The sequence below is a fragment of the Stegostoma tigrinum genome, chromosome 7, assembly GCF_030684315.1.
Source record: "Stegostoma tigrinum isolate sSteTig4 chromosome 7, sSteTig4.hap1, whole genome shotgun sequence".
Lineage (NCBI taxonomy): Eukaryota > Metazoa > Chordata > Chondrichthyes > Orectolobiformes > Stegostomatidae > Stegostoma > Stegostoma tigrinum.
Window position 1 is genome coordinate 36,136,025 of NC_081360.1, and position 21,760 is coordinate 36,157,784.

Here is a 21,760-nt window from a genome sequence, read left to right on the forward strand (position 1 = left end):
CAAAACACCAGTTTTCCTGTTCCTCTGATGCTGCCTGGCCTGCTGTGTTCCCCCAGCTTCATACTTTGTTATCTCTTATTGCTTGTTAATAGCCTTGCTAAACTACAGATTTTACCTAATTGATTTGTGACTCTCTATCTTACCGTCCATTGTGAGCAAACTGGACACTGAGAAAACCCAACCTGAAAATCTGAATAACAACTTGAGCTCGCTGCTTGCTCCAATGGGCCTCTATTTGGAAAACAAGGAACCAAAACCTCAGGGTCCAGTCCACATATCCAACAGCCATGGACATTGGCATCTGACTTATGCCAGCCTCTGAGAAACATAATGGCACATCTCCAAATCACTTACAATATGCTTCTATACTTACCTGCTGCACTTCAAAATGCAATGGCAACTATTATTGTAACGCTGCAGCAAGGACACTGGTGCTCAGCGACACAAACTCAGCTCATGAATAAGATCAGGCTAAATTTCTGGGTGGTCCATGTTCTCTCTTTGTGTTCACTCACTTTGAGATTAATGAATGCTCGGAGCATCCCTGCCTTGCCTTGACTTTTGGTACCTTGCTCTCCTCAGTCAGAGATACCAGGCTCACAGAAATTTCTTTTCTTTATTCATTCACAGGATGAGGGTGTCACTAGCTAGGCTGCATTTATTGCCCATCCCTAATTGCCCTGAGGGCAGTTATAAGCCAACCACATTGCTGTGGGTTTGGAGTCACGTGTAGGCCAGACCAGGTAAGGATGGCAGTTTCCTTCTCTAAAGGACATTAGTGAACCAGATGGGTTTATCCAACAATCAATAATGGATTCATGGTCATCATTAGATTCTTAAGTCCAAATATGTATTGAATTCAAATTCCACCATCTGCCATATGAGGATTTGAACACAGGTCCCTAGAACATTATCTGGGTCTCTGGGTTAACAGTGTGGCCATAATACCATTAGGCCATCACCTCCCCTGTACTGCCTTGCCATTTAGTACAAACACACAGCCCAGAAGCTTTTTGTGGATGTCAACAGTCTTCAGTCAAGTCAGAGACCCCTTTGCTCAGAGGATCCTGGCACAGTAAGTCAAGTGCAGGCTCCAATACCATGCCAGGGGCTTGAAATGCTCAGTTATTTGGCACAGTCAGAATCAGGATCCTCTCCTCATAAATGGTGTAGAAATGAATGCTGGACAGCCTTTCACCCTTCTTGACTTTTCTTGCCTTATCGGGTACAGCTTTCCTCCTGGAATGAGACACAGTCTGGGATCACAGGAGAAGAAAGCGAGTGGCACAACTATTATTTTTGCTGCAGGCAGAAGGTGCCCCAATCAAGTAAGTAGGCAGCGCAGAGGGGATGCCATGTTAGTGGTGTCATGAGTTGGGATGGGTGACAGCAGTTGAGGGAAAATGTTGCAAGTAATAGTGACAGTGGTACAACGTGAACTATGGAGGGAAGTGGAAATAGCGGCAGAAATAGAGTGACTGTGAGGAGCAGAATGAAGATAGTGGCACAAACACTGGTGGCGTGGACAATGTCATTAACTTCCTGACTCCTCATGCTGAGACGGTATTAACCCAAGTGGCAAGCACAGATCAACCTGGCACGGTCTGGTGGTGTGAGCTCCTCTTACTCTTAGGGAACACCTTGCTCATCAGGATCAACAGGTTCCTGTCTGCAAAGTAAGGTTGTGAATTGTCTCTCCTCTGCCATGTCCAAGGCAAATGTCAGGAAACATGCAGAGCAGATCTGGACTAACAGAGTTTTAAAAAGTGACAATGGTGCCAAGGATGCTGGTCAGTTCTGGCATATCCGGTCAATGATGAGCTATTCCAGTATGACAAGTGGTAGAATAGGACTTCAATTGGGTGACGTCGCTGCTTTAGGGACCCTTGTGGGAGATCTTGCTCAGTCTCAGACAGAAAACCTCCGTGAAACTCCATGAAACTGACATTTAGCCAAAACAATGTAAGATTCAGACCTGTGAAAATCCCAGAGAGGTGTTGAGAATGTTGAGTTGTAAACGGCTGTGATTTAAACTGTTTCGAGGTGTACGAGAGTTGGGCTCTCAAGGATAGGTTAATTAACATTTCCATTTAGATACAAGGCCCATATGATACAATTTGCCATAGAGATGACCATGAGACCATTGGTGGAATTAGGTTATTCAGCCCATCAAATCTACTCCTCCACTCGATCACAGCTGATATGTTGCTCAACCCCATCCTTCTGTCTTCTCCCTGTAATCTTTGATTCTCTTAGCAATCAAGACCCTATCTATCTCTGCCTTAAATCCACTCAATGGCTTGGCCTCCACAGCAATGAGTTCCTTGGAGTCAGCAGCCTCTGGCTGAAAAAAATTCCTCCTCATTTCAGTTCTAAAACGTCGTCCTTTTGCTCTGAGGCTGTGTCCTCAAGCCCTGGTCTCTGCTGCTAGTATAACCATCATCTCCATGTCCACTCTATTCACGACTCTTAGTATTCTGCAAGTTTCAATCAGATCCCACCCCAGACTTTCTTAACTGCACCTAGTATGCACCCACAGTCCTCAACTGCTCATCATATGACAAGCTTTTCATCCACGGGATCATTGTTGTAAATCTGCTCTGGACTTCCTCGAATGCAAGGACATTCTTGGTCAGATATGGGCCCTAAAACTGCTCCTAAATTTCCAAATGTGTTCTGACCAGAGACTTATACAGCCTCAGTAATACATCTCTGCTCTTACATTATAGCCTTTTTGAAATGAATGCTAACATTGCATTTGACCTCCTAGCCACCAATTGAAACTGCACATTGTGAACTAGGACTCCCAAGTCCCTTTGTGCTTCAGATTTCCAAAGGCCTTTCCCATTCAGAATATAGTCTATGCTTCTATTCTTCCCACAAAATGTGTAAGCTCACCCTTTCCACATTGTTTTCTGTTTGCCACTTCTTTGCCCACTCTCCCAATCTGTCCAAGTACTTCTGCAGCCACTGCACTTCCTCAACACTACCTTTCTCTCTACCTATCTTTGTGTCATCTGCAAACTTAGCAACAGTCCACTCAGTTCCTTTGTCCAGATTGTTGATGAATAATTGTGATCCTGATACTAACCACCGCAGATTGCCACTTGTCTCTGGCTGCCATCCTGAAGAAGACTCCTTTACTTCCACTCTCTGCCTTTTGCCAGTCAGCCAATCCTCTACGCTTTCCCCTAACACCATGGCACTTATGGTATTTAGCAGTCTCCTCTGTGACACCATGTCAAAGACCTTCTAGAAGCTACTTCAAAGATCAGACAACATGGAAATCAAGGAATGTCGCAGAGATTTTTCTTTTTGGTCTGCCTGGGGTCTTGCTGAATGGGAGCATTTAGGAAGCAAAACGTGTCTATGGTTTGTTGTGGAAAAATGCAAATGCAAGGTCATGCTTGAATTATGAAGAACACACTTGTGGAGAGTTAAAATGAGACTTGAAGTGTAACCTATTTTGAGTCACACTGAATGCTTCTTGAGAAAAAAAACCTCACTGTGAAAGACAGTCCTAAGATTGCCTGTCACCAGGCAAGAAAGCAATGTAAAGACATAAATAAACCCTCAGGAACTCATAATCACTTTAGATTGATTCTGGGAAAATCATATGTTTTCATAAGCGGCAGTAAAATATACCTTTTCTCAGCTGGGCTAAAAACAGGGGTTTTTAAATATAAGTTTAAATTTCAGGTGCCTTTGTCAGTCTATTGTTAGTGCACACAGTTTAAGATGCAAATTCAGGACTTGTCATTCATTTAATGATTAGCTAGAAGATCATATGTCTTTGTTAAAAATGATTGGTTTCTATGAGAACTGTAATGATTGAAACATCATCTATGCTTTGCAGAAAAAAATGTTATTCTTCTGCCTGTACACATGATGCCATTCCCAGTCAAAAGGATAGAGAAGAAAAAAACAGCTGGCTGCGATGTCTCATTGTATCTTTTATCCACGTGACTTGCATGTAGATTTGAAAGCTTCTCAATGATTTTGTTAGCAGGTGCTTTACCATAACCTTCAGTCAGTTTGAATACTGATTTATTATTGCATAGATTCTGGTAAAACAAAAGCACATTGCTTAATATTAAAAGAAAATAAATCTAATTCTAAAACTGCATTTAAGTAAATTAAATGTTTTATTTACGGCTCCTACATTTTTTTAATCCCTTTATCTTAATTTTGTTTTGTTTGATTTAGCAAACGTACCTATAGGATCTACCCACACTGCCATGGTATCCTGGGGAATATCAACTTTCACCTTCTCCAATGCAGGATCTTTCATGGAGACATCATGATGAACAATCCGAGCTAATAGTTTGGCTGCTGTAATATTACCATCCAACACTTTGCTCAACAGCTCTGCAGTTTCTGTCTCTGTTGCACAGACTTCAACATTGATCTTCTCTCCTTTAATAGAAATAAAGCTACAGTTAATGCTTAGCATAACCTGAAGTTTTCAGCTCGTTATTCTTCTATATTTTGAAGCTCTATTTGGTTGAAACATACTAAAAATAGAAGCCACGCATTGCAGCAAAAGAAACAACAGTAAAGCAGAAGTCCTTGCATCACTCAAATAAAACTTAACCTTGATAACCTGAAGGACAAATTAAACACACACTTGAAGGACCCTTAATTGAGAAAGAAGTGCTCAGTGATGGACAGTCTAATTACCAAACAGAACAGCACATCAAAGCTGATGAATTCATAAGACGAAAAGCAACGGCAGTCTCACATCATAGAAGAAATATTAGCAACAAATCAAGTGTGATAATACATCAACAGATAGTGTATGAACAATGTCGATTTACACCAACTAGTGTAAATCACAAGATATTCTCTAGTTCAGTGGTATACTATGTATTCGCTTGGTTTGTGATAACACTCGCTCCAAGTCAGACGATATGGGTCCAACTACCATTTCAGGACTGGGCACACGCTTCAGTGTAAAGATGAGGGAGTGCTGCGTTAGATTAGATTAGATTAGATTCCCTACAGTGTGGAAATAGGCCCTTTGGCCCAACATCTTTTGGAGGAGGTGGTCCCATTTGCAGATCCATGCAGCCATAAAACATCCCATGTTAAAGTACACATGGAACAAATGTAAGCTGGTTAAAAAGAATTACAGTGGATTGTAAAAGCTTCCAGTTATGTAAAAAGCAGCTCAAATAAATGTGGGTCCATTACAGAGGAGAATCTATAATGGAGAATTCAGGAAAGGCAGAGAAGCTAATTGATTACATTGTATTAGTTTTCAGAAGACATCTTCAAATAGGGATCCAAGGGATTATAGAGAGTGAGGCATTGAAAGAAAATACTATGTGTAAAATTGGAATAAATTATTTGGAATGTAGATTGAAAAGTCTCAAGGACCTGATATTCTACTTTGTGGAGTGTTGAAAGAGGTAGCTGTGGAAATAATGAATGCATTGGCGATCATCTATCAACATGCTACAGATTCTGGAATAGTACCAATACACTGGAAAGAAACCAATGTCTACTTAAGAAGGGAGAGAAAGAGAAAATAAAGAACTACAGACCTGCTGGCTTTGAATCAGTAGAAGGGAAAATGCTAGAATATATTATCAAAGATAGAATAAATGGACAAACACAGAGCATGCTAGAAAAACTCAGCAGGTCTGGTTGCATCTGTCGAGAGAAAAAAAAAGTTGATGTTTTGAGTTTGGTATGACTTCTTCAGAGCTGAAAGGTTTTGGAAAATAGGCTTTTGTAATATATTTTTACAGAGGGACAGAAGAAGCAGACAGCAGTTGGTATAGAGACCGAGTGCAAAAGACAAAGAGGAGAAAAATGATACCAGATTAAAAAGGGGAGTGCAAGGGAAAGAATTGGGCCTTGTTACTAAGAGCAAAGCAAACAAGACACAATCATGACATGGTTGTGGCGGGGGTGGGGGAGCAGGTTGAGAGAATGTACGAAAAATGGAAAAAAAAGACAAAGTGGTCAGTTTCTGAGGTTATTGAATTCAATGTTGAGACCTTGAGGCTGTAAAGCATTTCAGCTGAAAATTTTGTTTCTTGAGCTGGTGTTGTGCTTCAGTGGAACATTGCAGCAAGCCAAGGATGGAAATGTTAGCATTATAGTGAAGTGGCTTATTAAAATGGAAAGCAACTGAGAGGCTGGGGACATTCTTGCGCACAGAATGGGGACGTGATCTGCAAATCAGTCACCCAGTCTTTACTTGGTCTTATCCATGCACAGGCAACTGCAACGTGAATAGCAAATGTAGGCTAGATTGAAATAACTGGACTGAAATGACTAATAAAATGCTGCTTCATCTGGAAGGTAAGTTTCAGGCCTTGGACAGTGAGGAGGGAAAAGATGAAAGGGCAAGTGTTACATCTTTCGTGATTTCGTGGGAAGATGCCATGAAAAGGTGAGGAGACATTAGGAGTCATGAAGGAATAGACAAGGTGTCACAAAGGGGATAGTCTCTGTTAAATACTTAGAGTGGAGTGGATAGGAGATGTGTTTGGTGGCGGCATCCTGCTGGTGGCAGAAGATGATACTTTGAATGTGAGACCAGTAGGCTGGAAAGGAACAACATGAGTAACCTTTGTTTCTTCTTGGAAGGAGGGGAAGGGGTGAGGGTAGAAGTTTATGTCATGTCGACCACAGTGGAGGGGGCAATCCTCAATTGAGGAAACAGGAAATCATATGGGAGGCAGCCTGGTGGAAGGTGGCTTCATCAAAGCTCACACAACGGAGACAGAGAAACTAGGAGATTGGAAGGGAATCCTTGCAGGAAGTAGGAGGTATAGTTGACGTAACTATGAGGTTCAGTGGGCTTGTTGGAGATATAGGTGGACAGCCTATCGTCAGAAAGAACGAAGCCAAGGAAAGAAAGTGAAGAGACAGAGATAGACCAAGTGAAAATGGAAGCATAACTGATTAGTTTTTCCAATTCTGAACAAGAGCAATAAGGAGCACCAAACCCATCATTGGCATATCAGAGAAAGATTTGTGGGAGGGGGCCTGAGAAGGCCTAGGACAAGAAATGTTCCATATACCCACAAAGAGACAGTAATAGCTGGGACCCATAGGTGTTCCCATAGCAACACCTTTGATTTGGAGAAAGAGAGAGGAGTTAAAGGAGAAGTGAGAATATATTCAAAGTGAGAACAAGCTTTGCTGGAAGTTGGTGATGGATGGAAACTGTGTATGCCTCTTTTCAGAGAAGAAGTGGTCAGCAATCAGACCACCCAAATGGGGCATGGATATGTAGAGGAATTGTACATCTACAGTGATAAAGAGATGGCTAGCACCAGAAAACTGGACTATAAAGCCTGAGAAGAACCATGAATATAAGTGGGAAGAGACCGAACATGAGGGTAAGAAGTAGAATCGAGATGGGAAGAAATAAGTTCAGTGGTGCAGGACCAGACTGAAATGATGGGTCTGCCAGGAGAGTCCTGTGTATGAATTTTGGGAAGGAGGTAGAAACAGATCATGTGGGATTGGTGGCAATGAGGTGAAAAGCTATGAAATGGAGATCCCCAGAGAAGATGAGTTCCATGACAGTCCTGGCAACTATAGCTTGAGGTTCAGTACAGGGGAGCATGATCCAGGTGGAGATAGAAGATCGCAAATGCCAGTCTTTAACCAATTCAATTCACTCCACATCATATTAAGAAACGGCTGGAGGCACTGAATACTGCAAAGGCTATAGGCCCTGACAACATTCTGGCAATAGTACTGGAGACTTCTATTCCAGAATTCACCACTCCCGTAGCCAAGCTATTCCAGTGCAATTACAACGCTGGAATCTACATCACAGTGTGGAAAATTGCACAGGTATGTCCTGTACATAAAATGCAGGACCAATCCAACCCATGCAAATATGCCCCATCAGTCTATCTCGATCATCAGTAAAATGATGGAAGGTGTCATCAACAATGCTATCAAGCAGCATCTGCTCAGCAATAACATGCTCAGTGACGCCCAATTTGGGTTCTGCCAGGGCCACTCAGCTCCTGACCTCAGTACTGCCTTGGTTCAAACATAGACAAAAGAGCTGAATTCTAAAGGTGGCCTGATAGTGACAGCCCTTGACATTTAGCCTGCCTTTGACCGATTGTGGCATTAAGGAGCTCAAGCAAAACTGGAATCAATAGGTATCAGGAGCTAACTCTTCACTGGCTGGAGCCATACCTAACACACAGGAAGATGGTCATGGTGTTGGAGGTCAGTCATCTTAGCCTCAGGGCATTTCTGCAGGAGTTCTTCAGGGTAGAGTCATAGGCCCGTCAATGCTTCATTAATGACCTTCCTTCTATCATCAGGGCAGAAGTGGGGATTTTTGCTGATGATTGCAGAATGTTCAGCACAATTCAGAACTCCTAGAGACTGACGCAACTCGTGTTCAAAAGCAACAAGATATGAACACAGCCAGGCTTAGGCTGAGAAGTGGTAAATAATTCCCATGCCACACAAATGACAGGTAATGCCATCTCAAATAAGAGACAATCTCATCACCAACTCTTGATATTTGATGGTGTTGCTTTCATTGAATCTCCACTATCAAATGCTTCAGATTACCACTGATCAGAAAATCAACTGGACTTGCCATGTAAATGCAGTGGTTACAAGAGCAAGTTAGAGGCTAGGAATACTGCGGCGAGAAACTCATCTCACTCCCCAAAGCCAGTCTGCCACCTGTGTGGCATTAATCAGGAATGTGATGGAATACTCCTACTTGCCCGGATGAGTGCAGCTTTAATAACACTCAAGAAGCTTGACACCATCCGGGACAAAGCAGCCCGCTTGATTTGCACTGTATCCACAAGCATTCACCTCCTCCACCTAGATGCACAGCAGAAATTCATCAAACATCCATAGACAGCACTTTCCAAACACATGAGCACTTCCTCCTAGGACAAGAGCAGCAGATACATGGGAACATCGCAGCCTGCAAGTTCGCCTCCAAGCCACTCATCATCCTGACGTGCCATTCCTTCGGTGTTGCTGGGTCAAAAACCTCCAATTCCCTCTCTAAAGGAATTGTGAGTCAACAGCATGTGAACTGCAATGGTTTAAGAAGACAGCTCACCACCATTTCATGGGCATTTAGTGATGGATAAGAAAAGCTGGCTAGCCAGCAATGATTACGTACCACAAATAAATTAAAGAAAATGTGTAAAAATTTCAGATTATCCAGTCTGGTAGAAAGAACAGATGTGCACAGTATTCCTTAAGTGGTAAGGTGATTACAGAATGTAACTATCAGTCTTTGACATTCATTCATTACTATGGCTTAAACCTTCACTAACAACATCCTAGGGGTACCATTGAGAACAAACTGAACAGGTATAGCCCAATAATGCTGTGATTACATAGCAAGTCAGAGGCTAGGAATTTTGCAGCGAATTCTTCACCCCCGACTCCTTAAAGCCTGTCTGCCGTCTGCAAGACACAAGTCATGAGTGCAATTTAATACTCCCATTTACTTATGTGCATGTAACTCTGAAAACACTTAAGGAACTTGACACTGGCCAGGACAAAGTAACCACATCCACAAAATATTCAGTTCTTCAACTACCAACGCACAGGAGCAGCAGTGTACCATTTACGAAATGCTCCACAGAATTTCATTAGGACTCCTGAGACAGCACCTATCAAACTCATGACTACCATCATTTAAAAGAACAAGGGCAGCAGATACATGGGAACACAATCATTTGCAATTTCTCCTCCAAGTACTCACCACACCAACTTGGAAACGTCTTGTCGTCATTTCAGTGCCACCAGGCCAAAATCCTGGGAATCCCTCCCCAATGGCATTGTGGATATCGCCAAATGAACTTCAGCAGTTCAAGACGGCATCTAGTTACCACCTTCCTGAGGGCAACTACAAGGGGGGAATAAATGCTGACCCAGCCAGCAACCTGACATCCCATGAATGACTTTTTAAAAAAAAATGTAGCAAGGGATCTGGCTGAGTTCATCAATAAATCACTAAAGGTTAATGTGCTACTGGCAGCTGATACTTAGGAAGCCGTTTATTTCAAAAGGGTTCGGATATAGGAGTATCAAAGTTTTGCTATGAGCATACAGAACATCAGTTAGCTTGCATGTGGACTGTACGGTTTTGGTTCCCTTACCTTACGATGGGTACTCTCAACAGAGAGGGAATGCCACAAAGATTCCCCAGAGTTATTCCTGTAAATGGCAGGACTGTCCTATAAACTGCTTTTGGGTAAACTGGACCTGTGTGAACCAGAGCTTTGAAGAATGAGTGATGTCCGCATTGAAGTCACCAAAGGAATAGCAGGGTAGGTGGAAGTAAGATGCTTCTTGTGACTGGGGATTTTAGAACTGGGGGATACAATTTCAAAATAAGACGAACCACCTAGGACTGGAGATGAGAAGAATTATTTCTGTTCAGTTTGTGAATCTTTGGAATTTTCTACCCTGGCTGGTGATGAGTGCTTACTTTAGTCAGCATGTTTTAAGCAGAGAAATTAGTTAGGTGACAAATTTCCACTAAATCTCCCGCTTTTCACCTTAAAACTTCTACCTCCTTGTTATAGGTGTTTCAACTAAAGAGAATAGCTTCTTTCTATTCACCCTTTCCATGTTCCTCAAACTTATATGCCTCAATCAGGTCTCCTCAAAACCTTCTCTGCTTTGAAATAACACAGCGTAGAGGAACACAGCAGGCCAGGCAGCATCAGAGGGGCAGGACAGTTGATGTTCCAGGTCGAGGTCCTTCTTCAGAAATGTGAAGGGGGAAGGGAGCTCAGAAATAAATAGACAGGAAGGGTGGGGCTGGGGAAGGTAGGTGGGATGGTGATAGGTGGGTGCAGGAAGGGAGTGGTGGGGATTACTCAGTGAGGTGGGAGGAGCGAATAGGTGGGAGAGAAAATGGACAAGTTGTGTCAGGTCAAGGAGATGGGGATGAGAGGGAGGGTTGGTCATGGGATGAGGCTGGGGATGAGGAGTTTTTAAAACTGGTGAATTCCATGTTAGGCTATTGGGCTGTAGGCTCCAGTGGCGGAATATGAGGTGCCCCTCCTCCAGATGGACATGTAACCCCATCCTAGGCCTCTTCCAGTGTCACAATGACACCATTCCAAACTGGAGGAGCAAAACCTCATATTCCGCCTTGGGACCCTGCAGCCCGATGGCCTTAATGTGGATTTTATCACGTTCAAAATCCCCCCAACCCTGGCCTCATACCATGACCACCCTCCCTCTCATCCCTGCCTCCTTGGCCTGACACAACTTGTCTGTCTTCTCTCCCACCGACCCGCCTCTTCCACCTCACTGACCAATCCCCACCACTCCCTACTTGCACTCACTTACCACCATCCCAACTACTTTCCCAGGCCCACCCCTTCTCTCTACTCATTTCTGGAGTCTCTTCCACTTGCCCCTTTCTGAAGAAGGGTCCCAACTCGAAACATCACCTTTCCTGTTCCTCTAATGCTGCTTGGCCTGCTATGCTCCTCCAGCTCCACACTGTGTTATGGCTGACTACAACATCTGAAATTCCTACTATCTCTACTTTCTCTGCTCTGAAGCAGCCTTTCTACATCACTAAACTGCTCCATCCAAGGCAACATCATTTGCACCCTATTCGGTGCAATTACATCCTTCCTACAGAGACAGAGCTGCATACAGTACCCCAGCTATGGCCTAACCAAAGTTTTGCACAGCTCCAACATATCCTCTATAGGTCTGGAAGCATCTGTGGGATCCATTCCTTTGTCTGTTCTCAACTACTGTTCGCTCACTTTGGGCTCCATCTCCACCAAACATTTACTTATCTCCCTTCCTCCCACCACATCATTAGCATATATTCCAATCTTGCCTTGACAACAATCAGTTCTGAAGAAGGGTCACTGGGCCCAATACATTAACTCTGCTTTCTCTCCACAAATACTGCCAGATCCGTTGTGTCTCTACAGCAATTTTGGTTTTTGTCTCTGATTTCCAGCATCCGTAGTTCTTTGGGTTTTCTTTTCCCAATATATTCCCCCTGCTCTTTTAATCTGACTGGCAATGACAATGGCTTCTTTAAATTTGCTATTCCCCTGTACTGCCACCGTTAGAGATCTGTGGACAAGCGCCCCAAGATTCATCTGTTCCTCTGAGATTCCTAGTGTCTTGCTATTCATTGAGTACTCCCTCGTCTTGTTACTTCTTCCAAAGTGCATCAACTCACAGTAATGAGGATTAAATCCATCTGCCACTGACCTGCCTATCTGACCGATCCATCTAAGCCCTCCAGTAACCTCACTTCCTTACTGTCAGCAACAAATCAATCGTCATGTCAGCTGCAACATTACTTATTATCCCCTCCACTTCCTTCAATATTGTTTACTTATATTATGAATGATAAGGGACCTAGCTCTGATTCCTGTGGTATGCCGCTGAATACTGGCCTCCAGTCACACAAACAGCCTTTAATCACCATCCCCTGTCTTCTATCACCAAGTCAATTCGTTTGCAACTTGGCAAGTTACACTAGATCCCATGTCCTTTTATCTTCTTTGTCATTCTCCCATGTGGGACTTTGTTAAAGGCTTTGCGAAAATCCACATAAACTACGTCAATACATCTGGTCACCTCCTTGAAAAATCCAAACAAAAATTTTTGACATCATCTCCCTCTTGCCTCCCCTGTGGTCTGAGAGGAATTAAAAACTTGAGTCAGAGCCCCTGTAATTTCCTCCCTCATCTCCTACAGCAGGATAGAATGTAACTCATCTGGACTGGAATTTGTCACTTCTAAGTCTGTCAAAACATCCAGTTCCTCCTTACTCCCTGTGTCAAACTGCTAAAGAATCTCACAGTTCTTCTTCCAGAATTCTGTACCTATGTTTTCCTTCTTCAAAGTGAAGACAGATGTTGTAGTAGAAGTACATAGAACATAGAACATTACAGCACAGTACAGGTCCTTCGGCCCTCGATGTTGTGCCAACCTGTCATACCGATCTCAAGCCCATCTAAACTACACTATTCCATGTACGTCCATATGCTTATCCAATGACGACTTAAGTGTACCTAAAGTTGGCGAATCTACTACCGTTGCAGGCGAAGCGTTCCATTCCCTTACTACTCTCTGAGTAAAGAAACTACCTCTGACATCTGTCCTATATCTTTCACCCCTCAATTTAAAGCTATGCCCCCTCGTGCTCACCATCACCATCCTAGGAAAAAGGCTCTCCCTATCCACCCTATCTAACCCTCTGATTATTTTATATGTTTTATATGTAGTTGTTTAACACCCTACCAATTTCCTCCAGCTCCATGTGCAGCTTGCCCTCTTGATCCCCAATGGATTCTACCCTTTCCCTAGTCATCTTCTTCCTTGCCATAGTTCTGGATATACATACTTATGGATGTCTTGGGATTCTCCCTATTGTTACGCATCAGTGTTTTCTCATGCCCTCTCTTTACTCTCCTAATTTTTTTTTTAAGTTTCCTCTTACCCCATTTTACATTCCACAAGGGCCTATGTTGATTTCCTCCCTTTGTACCTGTTAAAAGCCTTTCTTTTCCATCTTAAACATTCCTAAATATTTCTAGACATCTAGAATTCTCGGGACTTGTTAGTCTTATATTTCACCCCAAGTGAACATGTTGGGCCTGTGCTCTTGCCAATTCCATTTTGTGTGATTGCCACTGTTCTGCTGTAGATTTAATCAGAAATAACTGTTCTGGATGTGAGTCTGCTCGCTGAGCTGGAAGGTTAGTTATCAGACGTTTCGTCACCATTCTAGGTAACATCATCAGTGAGCCTCCGACGAAGCGCTGGTGTTACGTCCCGCTTTCTATTTATGTCCCGCTTTCTATTACCAGCGCTTCGTCGGAGGCTCACTGATGATGTTACCTAGAATGGTGACGAAACGTCTGAAAACTAACCTTCCAGCTCAGCGAGCAAACTCACATCCAGAACCTCAACCTGAGCTACAAATCTTCTCAAAATTCGCCAGAAGTAACTGTTCTTAGACCACTTTGACCAGATCTTACCTGATTTTTAACAAGGGTAAGGCATATACAATTAATGGCAGGGTGTTGGATAGTATTGTAGAACAGACTGACGTGTGGTACAGATGTATAATTCTTTAAGGGTTGACATGATGGTTAAAAAGGCATTTGGCATGCTTGCCTTCATTGCTCAGTCCCTTGATTTTAGGAGTTGGAACGTTATAATGAGATTGTATAGGACATTGATGAGGCCTCTTCTGGAGTACTGTGCCCAGTTCTGGCCACCCAATTACAGGGCGGATATTATCAAGTTGGAGAGTGTTCAGAAGAGATTTACCAGAATGTTGCCAGATATGGAAAGTTTGAGTTATAAAGAAAGGCTGGATAGGCTGAGATTTTTTTTTGACTGGAACATAAGAGGTTGAGAGGTGACCTGAAAAAAGTTTATTAAATGATGAGAGGTATCAATAGAGTTGATGGTAGTTTCCTTTTCCCCAGATGGGGAAGTTCAAGACTAGGGGGTATATTTTTAAGGTGAGGGGGCTCCTGGCCCGTATCTGTCTAAACCTTTCTTATTCATGTATTCATCCAAATGTCTTTTAAACATTGTAATAGTACCCGCATCCACCACTTCCTCAGGAAATCCATTCCACAAGTGATCCACCCTTTGCGTAGAAAAATTGCCTCTTATAGGTAGGTGGAACTAGTCCAGTTTGGATTATGAGATAGTAGGAACTGCAGACGCTGGAGAATCTGAGATAACAAGGCATAGAGCTGGATGAACACAGCAGGTCAAGCAGCATCAGAGGACCAGGAAAGCTGATGTTTCAGGCCTAGACCCTTCTTCAGAAAATCTTGGATTTGGATTATTTGGATAATTTGGATGATGTTTGGCATGGACTGGCTGGGCCAAAGGGTCTGTTTCCGTGCTGTATGACTCTCTGACTCTATCTTTCCCCCACCCACATCCCCCCAACAATCCATCTCCTTTTTTGCAGACCATCCATTTCCTTTTCTGTAACAAACTTAAAAAGTATGGTGCTGTGGTTTTTAATCACTGAGTGCTCTCCCACTGCCACCGCGAACACCTGTTGGCTTCATTCTCCAGAATTAGGACCCTTGTCGCACCTTCTACACATTGATATAAAAAGCTGTCCTGAATATATTTCCAGAAATCTACCCCCTCTAAACCCTGTACATTATGACTATCCCAATTAAAGTTGGAGAAGTTGAAATCCCTAATATAATTGCTCTATGGTTATCTTTACATATGTTAGTGAATTGTCTACACATTTGCTCTTCTATTGACTGTTGACTATTTCTGGTTTGCAATACACTCCCAGCAATGTGGCTACACCCTTTTTATCTCCAAGCTCTACCCAAGGAGCCTTATTTGACAACTCCTCCAAATATCATCTTTTCCTGAATTAACTAATTCCTTAATTAATAATGCAATAGCACCTCCTCTTTTATATCTTCCTCTGTCCTGCCTGAAGATCCACATCCCAAAACATTGAGTTGCAAGTCCTCCCGTTCCCTCATCCATGTCTCTGGGATTGCAACAACATCACAATTTCACATGTCAATCCACACACTTTACTCATCTGTCTCACCTATCATCCAGCTTTAGAGTGGAGGTCATCCAACCTCACCGTACTCCCTTGAAGCTCAACATGACTTTACTCCATCTGCCTTGGCTCCTTTATCAAGGAACGCTATCTCCATATTCTACTAATTGTCTGTGCCTTCTCCCCCTGCCTAGTTTACATTCGTCCCAAATGCACTAGGAAATCCAGTTGCAAGGATTTTGTGCCCACTCTGTTTCACATGCAGATTGCCCTGCTTATAGAGATTGCAATTTTGCCAGAAAATGTCCCAGGAATCCAGAGATCTAAAACCATCCCTCCTGCACCAACGCTTGAGTGACAAATTCATCTTCCCTGTTTTCCTAATTCTACACTTGCCAGCATATGGCACAGGGAGTGATTAGGATTTATAACGTTGTAGTTCCTGCTGTTTAGTCTACTACATAGTTCCCTAAATTCCTGATGAAATACCTCATCTTTCATTCTACCTATCGTTGGAACTAACATGCATCATGACCATCTCTTGGTGATAATGTGCTGGAAGTAGCATTAATTGAATCAGACTGAAACTTCCGCTTCATGTGGAAGAAAGTTCTAGCCTAGAGAGCATCCAGCCAATCTGATGGGCCAGCAACATGATCCATCAGTGGGATTAAATTCAATATCCAAGGAAGAGGTGATATTGAGGCCAGTTCAGTAAGTCTGGGATTTTAGTTGGACCCGCCTGGCAGAACGCAGCCAAGGGGTTGGTGGTGACAGGGGTGAAGTGCATTCAATGGAGACACCCCACCTTCCTGCCCAACAGCCCAAGGAGTGAACGCTTTAACTCTGCCTGCCTTGCCTCCACTCTCCCCTGCTCCAAAAATGGTTGTGTTACCTGATGCCTTTTCCTTCCATTGTGGCAGGGGAGACAGGTTGAGGTAGCAGGAAATTGATGGGAAGGTTACAAATCCTACCTCCTCACCTTCAAAAACACCAGGAGGAGATAATAAAATCAAACCCCTAGAGTATAAAGCTAGGAAGTTATGATGAACCTTTTGAAAACCTCGGTTTGGGCTCAACAAGAACATTATAATTATTTCTTGGCACTGTACTTTGGGAAGGATATGAAGTCTTTATATAGGGTGCAATGAAGATTTCTGAGAATGGTTTGCTAACATAGATAAGCTGAGAAACCTGAGTTGATTTCCTTCAAGAAAGGGTTGAGAGGAGATATGATGGTGATGTTAAAATTCCTGAGAAGTCTAAACATAATTGATGAGGGGAAACAGTTGTCTTTGGAGGAAAAAGTTGAGAACCAGAGGGAACAGACTTAAAATGATTGACAAAAGAGCTTAAGATGACACAAGGAAGAGCTTTTCTACGATTTGTTTTTTCTGGAATACGCCAATTGAGAGAGAAGTCAATGTAGACTAAATTATGAGGTAGGAAAGGAAATTGGATAATTTACAATAAAGAGAAAAGAACTGAAGAGCCACAGAGTATGGAGTGAGCTAACTTGATGGTTGACAAAAAAATGATGGGCTGAATGGCCTCCTTCAGTGCTATAACTATTCTAAGATTTGGTGAATGGATCTTTTAGTAGAAAATGTTGATGTCTGTCTTCCATGTTCTTGGAAAGCCAATGAGACCAGTGACTTTCTCAACACACTTTCACATTCACTAGAAATTGTAATCAAAATTTCCCATGCCTTGTGTCTTGCAAATGTCAAATTCTTGAAGATTCTGCAATGGCCACACCTTGTCCTAATCTTAGACTTTTCCTATTCAACAACTTTAGTTTAAATTCAAGAATGCATCTGTTAAACAACATTTATGATTTGCCAATTTCCTCGAAAGTCTACAAATGTAATATTTGAGATAAAGTGTCACATTATTCAATTTAACTTTGAGTTGTTAACGAATGGAGCTGAAGTCACTTCCTGCTGATTGCAACCACAGTATTCCAGGAAAAAAACAAGAAATAAAACCAGACCCTTTGTGCCATTATCTGAATTTTTTTCATTTCGTGTTCTTCCTTCCTCCCCTCTTCTCATTGGGTCAGAGTGCACTGGCTCCAGTCACTCTTTGCTAACTGAACTGAATGACTGTTAACCAAGCTTAAGCATTGAATGTCAGCATTAAGATGTTATTCAACTGCAGGGAGCTTTCAGTCCAATCTCAGACAAGCCATTGCCCTACAGTCACTATAATGTGGAGGTGCTGGTGTCGGATTGCGGTTGGCAAGGTCAAAAATCACCCAACACCAGGTTAACCCGAAGAAGGAGCGAGCGTCCGAAAACTTGCGTCTTCAGATAAATCTGTTGGACTACAACCTGATTACAAGTCACCTAATTGCAGGTAAGCATTCAGGAGTGGCAATCTTGGGTTTTAAGGCCAATTCTGGTGGCCTTATGCTCTTTTGGCCATGAATCAATTAACATCAATATAGTTACATGGTCAAATGGAAAAATCAAAGAACTGCAGATGCTGGAAATCAGAAACAAAAATAGAAATTTCTGGAAAATCTCTGTTAGCATCTGTGGAGAGAAAGCAGACTTGGTTGTGATCTTTCAAAAGTCACTGGAGTCTGGGAAAGTCCCAGATGATTGGAAAATTGCTGTTGTAACCCCCTTGTTTAAGAAAAGATCAAGACAAAAGATGGAAAATTATAGGCCGATTAGCCTAACCTCGGTTGTTGGTAAAATTCTAGAATCCATTGTCAAGGATGAGATTTCTAAACTCTTGGAAGTGCAGGGTCTGGTTAGAACAAGTCAGCATGGATTTGGTAAGGGGAGGTTGTGCCTGACAAACCAGTTAGAATTCTTTGAAGAGATAACAAGTAGGTTAGACCAGGGAAACCCAGTGGATGTTATCTATCTAGACGTCCAAAAGGCCTTTGATAAGGTGCCTCACGGCAGCCTGCTGAGTAAGTTGAGGGCCCATGGTGTTCAAGGTGAGCTACTGGCTTAGATTGAGGATTGGCTGTCTGACAGAAGGCAGAGAGTTGGGAATAAATGGCTCTTTTTCGGAATGGCAACCAGTAACAAGTGGTGTCCCGCAGGGTCCAGTGTTGGGGCCGCAGCTGTTCACTTTATATATTAATGATCTGGATGAGGGGACCGAGGGCATTCTGGCAAAGTTTGCCGATGATACAAAGTTAGGTTGCCAGGCAGGTAGTACTAAGGAGGTGGGGAAGCTGCAGAAAGATTTAGACAGTTTAGGACAGTGGTTCAAGAAATGGCTGATGAAATTCAATGTGAGTAAATGTGAGGTTTTGCACTTTAGAAAAAATAATACAGGCATGGACTATTTTCTAAATGGTGAGAAAATTCTTAAAGCAGAAATACTAAGGGATCTGGGGGTGTTGGTCCAGGATTCTCTAAAGGTTAACTTGCAGGTAGAGTCCGTAATTAAGAAAGTGAATGTAGTGTTGTCGTTTATCTCAAGAGGGTTGGAATATAAAAGCAGTGATGTGCTTCTGAGACTCTATAAAGCTCTAGTTAGGCCCCAATGAGAATACTCTGTCCAATTTTGGGCCCCACACCTCAGGAAGGACATACGGGCGCTGAAGCGTGTCCAGCAGAGATTCACACAGATGATCCCTGGAATGGTAGGTATAACATACGGTGAACGGCTGAGGATCCTGGGGTTGTATTCATTAGAGTTTAGAAGGTTGAGGGGAGATCTAATAGAAACTTACAAGATAATGTATGGCTTAGAAAGGGTGGATGCTGGGAAGTTGTTTCCATTAAGCGAGGAGACTAAGACGCGTGGGCACAGCCTTAGAATTAGAGGGGATAAATTTAAAATGGAAATGAGGAGACAATTCTTCAGCCAGAGAGTGGTGGGCCTGCAGAATTCATTGTCATGGAGTGCAGTGGAGGCCGGGATGTTAAATGTCTTCAAGGCAGAGATCGATAAATTCTTGATCTCACAAGGAATCAAGGGCTACAGGGAGAGTGCAGGGGTGTAGAGTTGAAATGCCCATCAGCCATGATTAAATGGCGGAGTGGACTCAATGGGCCGAATGGTCTTACTTCCACTCCTATGTCTTATGGTCTAATATTTTAGGTGCAGAACTGATTGTAGCTAGGAAATGTTTGGCATGTGCTAAATATGGGGTGAGGAGTGGGTATGGGGAGTAAATGGTAGGGGAGATAGAGCCCAGAGAGAGAGAGAGAATTGTGACTGGACAGACAAAGGGATGGGTAAAGGTCAGCCTGGGAGAATGAAAGAACAGGGGACCATTAGTGACTGACAACAGATTGTTTGTGGTAGCAGCCAATGTGATGACAAGGCCTTATGCGTGGGGATTGTGGTAAGAACAAGGGAGAAAGTGCTCAAGCTTTATAATTATTGAACTCGAAATTGAGTCCAGAAGGCTGCAAAATTCCCAAGCAGAAAATGAGATACTATTCTTCCAGCTTGTATTGAGCTTCATTGGAGCACTAGAGCAAGCCCAAGTCAGTGACGTCGGCCAGGGAACACAATGATGTGTCAAAATGGCAGGCAATCGGAAGCTTCGGGTCATTTTTGCTGACAGACCATAGGTGTTCTGCAAAGCGGTTGCCCACCCTACGCTTTGTCTTCCCAATGTAGAGTTTCTAATGTTCCCAAAGTTCTTGCGAGTAAATTTTAGTCCTGGATTTATAGACTGCATGAGTTGCAACAAGTTGCATTATAAATTGTTTTTCAATTGAACCTGTGAAAATATTTTAAGCGTGTAAGCTTTAATTGGATGTATAATTAACTAGAAAACAAAGATGTTTAAGTTTGTCTGTTTTCACAATTTAAAACAATGTGAAATGCCTCGGCCCAAACTTTGCAGAACGTGGCATTTCACGGCATGTCTTATTATTAGGTTTGTTGTTTCACTGTTCACCACAAAAAATTTTGCCCAAAATTATGTCTGGAAAAGCAAGCTGATAATCAGTGAAAACAACATGGTATTTCAGATCTTACTGAACAACAGAACAGTGTTTCCTCTTAAACAATGATTTGTAAAATTTTAGCAATAACAGAGGAAGGTCTGGATGGAAGGAAAATTCAATTTCAAAATGGTTGGAAAGAGAAATAAGAGGAAGAAAACAACATTGGGCCAAAACAGGGAGAAAAGAAGGGAAAAAAAGAGCTGAAATTCCGGCATTAAGATAATTAACAGCAATTTACTATTTAAATGAAAGCAAGTCCATGCTTTGAAGCATTTCTTATTTTCTTGTATACATTATTGCACAGACTTGATAATCTTTTATACTCTTAATAATCAAAAATCTACCTACTTCTGCTTTAAAAGTATTTATATATTCTGCCTTTTGAGGAAGAGAATTCCAAAGACTGTCAACCTCTGAGAGAAAAAAAATGTGTTAAGTGAGTGACTCCTTATGTTTAAGCTACAACCCTTAGTTCTAGATTCTCTCACAACAGGAAAAATCCTTTTGGCATTCAACTGATCAAATCCCTGAAGGATCATATAGGTTTAATCTACGTCACCTATGAATCTCCTAAACTCCAGAAGATTTACCCTGGCAGAAAAGGTTGATCTTGATTAACAATGATGACCTTGACATAGAGTCCTTAAGCTATTATTTATTGGACTTACCTTTTCATGCCAAAATTAGCAGACAAACAATATGCAAGCACAGCAACCTTAAGGGTATCTTTGTGAAGCCAACAACAGATAGGTCAAGGTTGGCAAGCAACTTATGGCAATCTGCAAATAATGAAATAATTCACCACAGTTTGCTGGCTGAGTTACACATGAGCATTCACTTGATGTTATTCTTGCAGCAATGTCTTTCCTACTGAATTTTGCAATTTTAAATTACAGGTGGTGTAAAACTGTTGACGAACGTACATAAGGATGCTTATTAACCACATTGAGTATTGCCAAATTCAACAACTTGGTGGAGCTTTTCACATAGTTTGATAATACCAAGAAAGTTTCTGATTATGTTTCATGTTCAAACTTTTCTTTTACTTACCCAGACTATTAGTGAATTGATTTGATTCCTCACCAAAGATGTAATCTTCCAGCCCTGGAAACTGAAAACCAGATTGTTATTGGTAAAATAAGGAATTGTAGATGCTGAAGAACTGAGTCAAAAACAGAAATTGCTGGAAAAATTCAGCAGGTCCAGCAGGATCTGTGGAAAGAAGCAGAGTTTTTTTTTGTATCTGGTGACCATTCCACGGAGCTGTTCTTCAGAGAAGCATTGGGAGTGGGAGTCAAAT

The 21,760-nt window shown here is 42.3% G+C and overlaps 1 protein-coding gene across 3 annotated transcripts in view; it reads right to left on the reverse strand.

The window, feature by feature from the left end:
- The window catches only part of LOC125454481 (inositol polyphosphate 1-phosphatase), a 71,753-nt gene that overhangs the window by 27,315 nt on the left and 22,678 nt on the right, over positions 1-21,760 (reverse strand). For 2 of the 3 annotated variants that reach the window (XM_048535306.1, XM_059647165.1), the window contains exons 3-4: positions 21,511-21,571; positions 4,216-4,416 (exon numbers count right to left, since the gene is read on the reverse strand). In XM_048535306.1, coding sequence (XP_048391263.1) covers positions 4,216-4,416; positions 21,511-21,571 — 262 coding nt within the window. The remainder of the gene's footprint in view (positions 1-4,215; positions 4,417-21,510; positions 21,572-21,760) is intronic. The other variant, XM_048535307.1, reaches the window with a different exon arrangement.